This window comes from Prunus dulcis, chromosome 6 (assembly GCF_902201215.1).
Source record: "Prunus dulcis chromosome 6, ALMONDv2, whole genome shotgun sequence".
Lineage (NCBI taxonomy): Eukaryota > Viridiplantae > Streptophyta > Magnoliopsida > Rosales > Rosaceae > Prunus > Prunus dulcis.
The window spans coordinates 9,698,557-9,707,266 of NC_047655.1; the positions used below are offsets into that span (position 1 = coordinate 9,698,557).

An 8,710-nucleotide genomic window follows, 5' to 3' on the forward strand; every position below is an offset into this window, starting at 1 on the left:
CTTGCCCCTTTTTTCTTTTCTGGAATTTCACCGATTCAAAAGGTGCGAAAATGGAGGCACCAAATAGTGGGAAAGAGGCTGAGTGGAGTTACTAAGGTGGAGAGACAAAACTACCCTTTGAACAGTGACAATTTGACGGACTATTGGATGTCAAAAAGTTGATTTAGACGGAGGGGGGAATAGGCAGTAATAAATAATTCATATCCTTAGTTTTTCAGAAAAAAAGTTAAGAGTGCAAATTGAAATTAGCGTACAAGTTCAGGGGGTAAATTGACAATTAACCTTAAAGATAATTTCCATATAAATGAGATTTTTTATATTTTATCAATAAATAAAAGAGAATTTACAATTTAGGTCATTTCTATCACAAAGAGAAACCAATCTACACTTGCACTAACAATTGTGTTTCTTAAAAAATAAAAAAATGGCTGGCATCAAGCAAGATATGCCTTAATTTGCACCAACACTAAACCATTTATAAACAACAATTTAGACTGACTTGCACAATTAATTTGCACCTTGATCTATTACAATAGGAAAAAGAACATCAAAAATTTCAAACCTCAAAATAATATTCACTATTCCTCATATTAAAGGAAACAATTTAAAAATAAAAAAAACACACAAACAAAATGCTATACCTGCAACTGAACCTGACAATCTATACCGTTTAGATGAGCTAAAAATGTTCATTACTGAAAACAATATTTTCCTCCATCTTCTCAGCAACAAGACAAGGGTACCAAGATCTACTAAACCAGAACATGCATGAACTTTATAAAACAAATCAGACACCTACAGATTGAAAACTAGAACCTTGAACACAAAAACAATCATACAGAGTTAAACTTATGTAGTCACCAAAGAGGGATAACTAATTTGCTATCTAATGAGATTTAATCTAAAATCAATTTAATTCTCAAATTTAGCCTAAAAGAAAATTGATTTTTAAAATACCGTCAGAATTAGCCAACAAAGCTAACAAAATTCCATAAAACATTCCAAAATTATAATAAAAAAACACAATAGGAGATAACAAGAGGGCTGATTTAAAAGCTACTTTCTTCAAAAGGAAACCTGACATATCCATGCACGGTTCTGTATTCTATCATGTGAAGTACTGTTATGATTTTGGCTCTGTGGCTTGTGAAGTTGTGCTCTACCTTTTGCTTAAGTGATTGTGTTATATCTTAAGAATCGAATAACAACTCAAGAATCATGCAAATATGAACCTAAAAAAAAGTCGAAAAGGTTAATAAATAAATAAACACCGCGAAACAGAATCACATATTTGCAGTACATGTCTTCTTATTATGCCGTCCAACTGCACCACATCGACTGCATGTAACAGCCCTTGAAAACTCACCAGCAGATTTCATCTTTTTAGTCCCTGGCTGCCTAATAAGTGGAGGTAGGATAACATTATCAGCTGAACACCCACGCACCGCGTCCTTAATGTCAGGTATGGGAGAAATAAGATTTGCATATGAACTTCTAAAATAGTTCAACTTGAAATAATCATCAATGTAGTCATATATGCAACCCGAATTTTTTTGAACAGCAACAACTGCATGAGCACAGGGAAAGCCTCTTATTTGCCACTCATGACAGGAGCAAAAATGCTTATCTAAATCAACCATAAAAGAACCTTCAGCATGAACCTCAAAAACAGAAGCACTAGAACGGATAGTATTCCAATGCCGACCAACAATCGACATTTCGTTCAAGGTTTTCCCCATCACAGGACAGAGAATAGAACAACATTCCTTTGCTTCACAACTCCTTTGAGACATCAGTCCCATGAGTTTAATCCTGATGCCATCAACCATTTGACAAATAGGCAACGCATAAAGCTCCGAAATCCAAGATTGAAATGATTCAGAAACAGTGCTGCACATGTCACCATATCGATTACCCTTAAAATAGGCATATGACCAATTCTCCTTGGGGAAATTTTCTAGAAAGGTCTTCATAGGAGCACCGCCTTCATCTTTTAAATTTTTCATATTAAACTCAAAAGCAGCTTCAGTTGGAGCATATACGCATTTCGTAAAAAGCTCAACAATTCGATCCCGAAAAAATTTACCAAAATTAGCTGGATATTTAGATGAGAGGTTCTGTTTCATATCATTCAAACAAAATGCATGATGGGATGTTGGAAATATGTTTGAAACATCTTCGGTCGCACCTCTGTTATGATTAGATACAAAAGTTATCGTCCTACATTGTGGAGTCAAAACTTTAGCTAAATTTTCAAAAAACCACCTCCAGTTTTCCTCGTTTTCTGAGTCCACGATAGCAAAAGAAAATGGGAAAAATCCTAAAAACCAATAACATAAAAAGGCAATGGATAAGTAATACGATATTTAAGCAAAATATAGATTTATCTTATCAAGAATCACAATATATACAACATATAGAGGTAACTATCAGGCAGATAACTACCTATGAGAGTTTCATTTTCTATTCTAAAAATCCATGTATAGTGACTCATCACTCATCATAGTAAAAAAACGTAACTAATTGTACCTTGATTTCCATCCCTCCCGGTAGCACCAATTAGCTGCCCCTTATACTTACTTTTAAAATCGGTCGCATCTATGAACAGCAAAGGTCTGCACCATCTAAATCCCTCAATGCAAGCACCATAGCAAATAAACAATCTTTGAAAGCGAGAAGTTGTTGGATCACACTCCAAGACACAATGTGACCCTGGATTAGTTGACATTAAAGCATCTCTATACTGAACTAACTGATTATAGGACAAGGATTCATTACCGTGAACCTCACTCTTAGCCAATTCTTTCCCGTGCCAAGCACTATGGTAAGAGATATCAAGACCATATTTTTGCTTAAAATCCTTGACAATATCTGCTGGTTTAATTGTTGGTTTCTCGCGGATTTGATCCACGAGAACAGAAGATACAACCTTTGAACTCATCATCTTACTTTTCTGTTGATCGACAACAGGCGTGCATGTGTGAACATTATTCAGACTCCTTATGTAGAAAAAACCATTCCCTCGACATAGAGAAGCATATATACGCCAATTACAACCATCTGAAATCTTCTTAAAACATTCAGCAAGGACACGTTCTTTCTCATTCTTTACATAAGCAATACGAAATCTCATATGAGCAGCATACTTACACAACTTGTTACGAAATTCAGTTACACCCCCCTCAAATCTCTGACCGTCATGACTAATATATTCCTTCCAGTACTGAGACAAATAGGCATTGCCTCCATCCAACCTGGAGTCCCCAAAACGGTCATTCTCATCAATGGCACTACGACTTTCTAACGTGCATGATAAAGGTGCTGTACGATTCGAGACTTCACGATTAGACATTGCATGATTAGACGCTGTATGATCAGACTCTTCACACTTTTGATCACCATTATCATTATTTGAACTCACAAGATCCTTCACCAATATATCAACAAAACTACTCTTCAACATTGTTAAACACATCAACATCATATGCAAATCCATATCAGATTGCAGCAAACAATTAGGGTGGTCAGGAAGAGAATACGTCAGGTCAAAGCTCCCCACTTTCAGTTCCTTAAACCTTAAGCATATCTCATTACAAATATCCAAATATTTACTATTTTCAGACAATGCAATGACAACAGTTAATGAACGATAACTACACCTTGCTATTCTAGCACTCTCCATCCGTCTACATGTAAAAAAGAACAAAATAAAGAAACAGTAAATAAGTCAGCAACTACCATCTGGATAACAATTAGAATAAATGTCTCAACATATTCTTACTGACACATAGTAGCATATCAAATATTTCAACAAGATACAACCTTTAATAACTACATTAATAGTTACTATTACGAACATACATAACAAAACACAAAGTAAAGAGTGCAGCTGTCTCACATTTACGTTGTTTTTCCAAAAAGTATAGTTTTTCTTACAACCACACTTTTCCCTTCTCTCCTCTCCTCCTCATTCAAGTTTCTTTGAAAACCACAATCCCAATCCATCAACATTAGAATTCCGCAAACCGGACAATCTAAATAAACTATGAAACTAGAGCAAAATGGTTCTTCACCACCCCAACAATACTTCCACAATCTCACATTTACCCTTTCCCCACTCACAGCAGCCAAAAAAAGCTTTCCATTACTTCAGAAACACTCCAATTCCACCTACTAGAACCCCTAACCACCTGCTTAGCATCCTAACTAATATTATGTAAGTCATAGTTACTCTTAATAACAGCAACCTTTTTTATTTGGACCAAATCGCCAATCTCCCAATCCCTTTCTCCCTTGTTCGAGATACCACCTCCCAGTTCATCAAGCAGTCTTTCTTCCTTCCCACACGAAATCCCTCATCAAACATTCTAACCTCTCTGCCCCTTTCGGCTTCAAGGTGGGCATCAAGTTCTATTGAGTTTAGAGATATACATTACATTTCCTGTTTATTCATGTCGATTAGGGAGCTGTTGTTTCTGAAGATTTTAATTTGTGCTTGTGTCTTATGTATTTCCTGCATTAGTTTTGAGATTGTACATTGGGTGGACTGTCACTGTTGCACTTTTCACTTTAATTTATTTTCTAGCTAAAAAGAAAAACAAAAGCTGGAGCTAGAAATTATTTCATTCAATCACAAAGGCAAAACCAGCTTGAATTTTACAATGCATTTAGAAAATAATCAATAGAACTATTCAACAATGAATCCAAAATCATTTACATCATAAACTGCAGAAACTTCAACCCATAAAAAGCTGCAGAACTAATATATGAATAAATTAAAAATGAAAATAAACAAGATTTATATCAACCAAGAAATCTTGAATGTTTATATTTCAACGAAACCAGTTAACAGCTTAAGAAGAATGAAAAATAAAAAAATTCAAAAAATAGTGGAGGGAAAATAAACTAATTACCCTAATTCGAGGGTCGGTTCGATAATGGAAAACCTGCAGAGGAGAGAGTGAGAGGAGACTCAGGCGTAGGCTATTTTTTGTGGGAGCTTTTGCGAGGCCGGTCTGGTAACTGGACCGGGTTTGAAGGACCTGCCCAATTACTCAACCACTGCGAAACGCAGAAATATGGTGTTTGCATGTGTATACGATTTAATATTTTTCGCATCCCTAAAATACCCCCAATTAAATCATTATTGTATTTTGTATATTAATATTAAAATTAATATGGAAAGTTTTTAAATTTTGGTTGTAACTAATGATGTACGTTGAATTTTGGAAAAATTATGTACATTTCTCTCCATGAAATCTGGTTGTAATAGGTGGGTGGATTTAATTTGGAAAGTTTTTTTTTTTAATTTCGACGTTAAATTTCAGATTTAAACTACATAATAGGTGGATTTAATTAAAACAATATCTCTGTTATTTTATATTTATGAATTCTATGTGATTTAAGAAAATAATCTACTTACCTTTTATAAATAATAGTGTGCGTACTAATGATTTCAAAAATATAATGTATCTATTATTTAATTTTTATGAACAAACAATTACTTATTATCTTATAAATAAAAAAGAAAAAAATATTTATATATTATTTTTATGGACAATAATATACCTTTTTTTTTTTTTTTTTTTTTGGTACCCAGGACTTTTTTGTGAATACCATATCTACTACAAACTAATGTACCTCTTATAACGGAGAAATTATAGAATGATACGATAGAATTAGTGTGTGCGCAAAATATAGATAACATAATGTCAATATTCGATATAGCTAAATTAGTTTACATACATAATATACATGGAAAAGAATTAGTAAACAAGTCTCAAAATTGACAAAAACATATTGATACTTTAATGTCTTGTTAAGTTCTCACCCCTCATCAAATTGAATTCCCAGGAAATTAGGAATTAAAGAATGGCTAAGGCTAAAAATATGGGATTTCAAAAGGAAAAAGAAAAGAGAGATTCACTATTATGCATGGTGGGTCTTATGGCATGGATTGTAAATAACTTATAATACATGGACAACTTGTATTCTTGATGGCATTTAATTCAAAATTTGGGCTTATATTGGAAGTAGAAAAGTAGGTGGATTCTTGTCTAGATTATTTAAGTTGAAAGGGTCTAAATTCAAATGGTAAAATACCTAAAGGAAAAATTAATGAAGAGGGTAACGAAATTCAGTTGGGCAATAGGGACAAAAAGGACAAGCAAGAATGGTGCAACCGAGTTGGACCCAAACCGATGTAACCCAACCAGCCCATCAAGAATATAATTTGATTTTAAATTTCAACGATGCAGTATTTCATTTGTATATTTAGGCTCACTGTGAACAATAACGTGCCACATTAGTCGGTAACTTTGTCTTTAAAAAATCTGCAAAAAAAAAATCGGCTTTTCTTCATGCTATGTGCCACTTCAATAGTTCAGGTTAATTCAAGTTTCTGGTTTTGTTCCAACTCCAAATCTGGACCGAAGAACCCAGCATGTCGTGAGCAGTGAACCCGGAGCAATTTCTTCTGCCGGAGAAAAGAAACATATGCTGACAAAATTTCTAGCAAACAATGGTAATACTTCAGATGCAAGTTTTTAGGAAACATAAGTTGCAGCAAAAAAATACTAGCCTAAGCCAGTTTTGGAATCATTTTCCATAACTAAACTCCAATCTCCAAACACTGGCAGAATAACATTTTACGTCGGCAGCAGCTGCTTCAGAAAAATCACCTCTAATCTTGTAGTAAGTAAAATCTACCATCTCTAAGTTAGCTCTAATAGCATGCAACATGACTTTCCAGCTCGTATAGGAGACTTCTAAGCAAACTCTTTATAGTTGAAGGGATTTTTTTACTAATGAAATTTCGCGAGACCAGTCCTTAACGTTTCTAGAATAAGAACAGAGCCTCAAAAACTTTTTCCCAATTTGTTCAGTGAAGAGGCAATCAATAAAAGTTAATTCCAAGACTGAGATTACTCAAAACATACAAAAGAGCATTTCCACATAAAAGTACATCTAACCTGCCCTGGAATCATACACAGAAGCAGCCTTTTTGACGATTTTCAGTTCATTTCTTTGCAAAGCAAAAAATATCTAACTAGTTCTTGGCCTTAAGAGAGTTGTTGTCCTTGATCCTTGCTCGGTTATCCAGCTTAACAAAACGTTTGAGATCTTTGTACGGGAGAGTTTCAATGTTCTTCCTACTTAATTCACTCAATGCTGGGCGTTTATCAAGTAGACGCCACAACCAATCAGGGTACTCAGCATCTGGCAAGATCTTAGGATCTGTTCCGTCTTTGAGAATATTGGCTCCCACAACTGTAGTAGACTTAACTTCTTTGTCCAGATTTGATGCTTTTGGTGCATCACCTTGAGCAGCACCTTTTGAACCCTTCTTTGCTTTACCGCCCCCGATAGCAAATGTTCGTCGTGACACTATCCCAACTGCTTCGCTGGTGTTGATAATGCTTCTAAATGTTTTGATATGACTCATAGCCATGATTTTATCCCTACAACATTAGTGTTAATAATTAAATGAGGAAGTTTCAACAACAGACTGATCAAAAAATGAGTTTCAGAAAGGCTAAATACCAATTTCAACTAACTACAGTCCAAGTTCCTCATAAAACACAACCCAAAATTCCAATTGCAACTCTGTGAAAGAGATTTTTGAAAAGCAAATACCGATTGCTGTTACTTCATGGGAACGAGTCATATAAAACTTTTTGACAAAATTATTTCATCTTTATTGTAAGAACCACCCGAGTTAGATTTTCTCAATACCACATAATACACGAATCACGATTGTATTCCATTAACCAATAAGCAACTACACCAAACACCAAAATATCTACTTGCATGTAATAATATGAGAACAAATTTGACGCTTGAAGCTGAAAATAATCCAAAATCCAAAAACAAATCCAAGTAAACAAATTTCAGAAACATTTTCGGAGCTGAAACGCCTAAAACCCCCCACGCAATTTAATAATGTATACAAAACCTCTACCTAATCAGAATGCCTCTCTGAAAAGAAAAACCCAGTTCATGAATTCCCTGAAATCACAGAAATAACCAACAAAAAGTTTAAGCTTTCAAAACGAGACACAGACATCGCAGACAAGATAGTGAGCTGAATCAAATAAAAACAACAAAGCATAATTTGCTAGATAAGTTAACGAAAGCTATAACAGAGAGAGAGAGAGAGAGAGAGAGAGAGAGAGAGATTTGAACCTTAAAAATGAAGAGGGATGATGGGATGCGATGGAGATCTCGTCGAATTCAGTCTGTTGTAAAGAGCGAGACGGAGGAGAGACTGAGAGATGTTAGGGTTTACCGGGTAGTCTGGTAAGTTAAAGGGTCGGGTTTGACAGAACTTGATGACATATTGAAAACAAAAGCCCAAACCCAACTGCTGCTTTTGCTACGGTCAATCCGTTCCTAAATTGAGACCAAAACAAATGGTGAAGGGTGCACCCAATTTATATCTTATTTTCTTCAAATAAATTGACATTTATATTCATATGCAAACTAGTGTTACTATTTTCACTCTCTATCTTATTTCTCCACTCATCTTATTTTTCCACCCAACATGTAAAGAGTAATGCTACACTTACCACATTATTATCCCACATTTATGTACCACATGATGTGGCATATCCATATCATATGCCACATCAATTAAATGAATGAAGTGTATTTTAATAAATAAAATTAGAAAAATAGAAACTAGTATTTTACATGATGTGGTATGTACACA

The 8,710-nt window shown here is 34.6% G+C and overlaps 2 protein-coding genes across 6 annotated transcripts; both read right to left on the bottom strand.

Annotated features, from left to right (window-relative positions):
• Positions 1-1,233: 1,233 nt before the first annotated feature.
• LOC117632874 lies at positions 1,234-5,046 on the bottom strand. Of its 2 annotated transcripts, XM_034366477.1 has the most exons (3): positions 4,914-5,046; positions 2,530-3,686; positions 1,234-2,320 (listed from the first exon to the last, which is right to left on the bottom strand). In XM_034366477.1, the coding sequence occupies exons 2-3, from the start codon at positions 3,680-3,682 to the stop codon at positions 1,284-1,286; spliced, it is 2,190 nt and encodes a 729-aa protein (XP_034222368.1). In that variant the 5' UTR covers positions 3,683-3,686; positions 4,914-5,046; the 3' UTR covers positions 1,234-1,283. The 2 variants fall into 2 exon arrangements, with proteins under 2 accessions (XP_034222368.1, XP_034222369.1); XM_034366478.1 differs by lacking the exon at positions 4,914-5,046 and having other exon boundaries at positions 2,530-4,712.
• A 1,811-nt stretch (positions 5,047-6,857) lies between these two features.
• Positions 6,858-8,404, bottom strand: LOC117631396 (54S ribosomal protein L37, mitochondrial-like). 4 transcript variants are annotated; one of them, XM_034364526.1, is made up of 4 exons: positions 8,185-8,342; positions 7,961-8,007; positions 7,543-7,605; positions 6,858-7,460 (listed from the first exon to the last, which is right to left on the bottom strand). In XM_034364526.1, exon 4 carries the CDS (start codon positions 7,448-7,450, stop codon positions 7,049-7,051), a length of 402 nt encoding a protein of 133 aa, XP_034220417.1. In that variant the 5' UTR covers positions 7,451-7,460; positions 7,543-7,605; positions 7,961-8,007; positions 8,185-8,342; the 3' UTR covers positions 6,858-7,048. The 4 variants fall into 4 exon arrangements, with proteins under 4 accessions (XP_034220417.1, XP_034220418.1, XP_034220415.1 ...); XM_034364527.1 differs by lacking the exon at positions 7,961-8,007; XM_034364524.1 differs by lacking the exon at positions 7,543-7,605.
• Positions 8,405-8,710: the final 306 nt, after the last annotated feature.

Bases quoted from the DNA above. Each gene is read 5' to 3' on its own strand.
- LOC117632874 (XM_034366477.1), bottom strand. From the start codon at position 3,682: ATGGAGAGTGCTAGAATAGCAAGGTGTAGTTATCGTTCATTAACTGTT. The intron at 2,321-2,529 runs GTACAATTAGTT...ATTGGTTTTTAG, and splicing joins CGGGAGGGATGGAAATCAAG to GATTTTTCCCATTTTCTTTT.
- LOC117631396 (XM_034364523.1), bottom strand. From the start codon at position 7,450: ATGGCTATGAGTCATATCAAAACATTTAGAAGCATTATCAACACCAGC.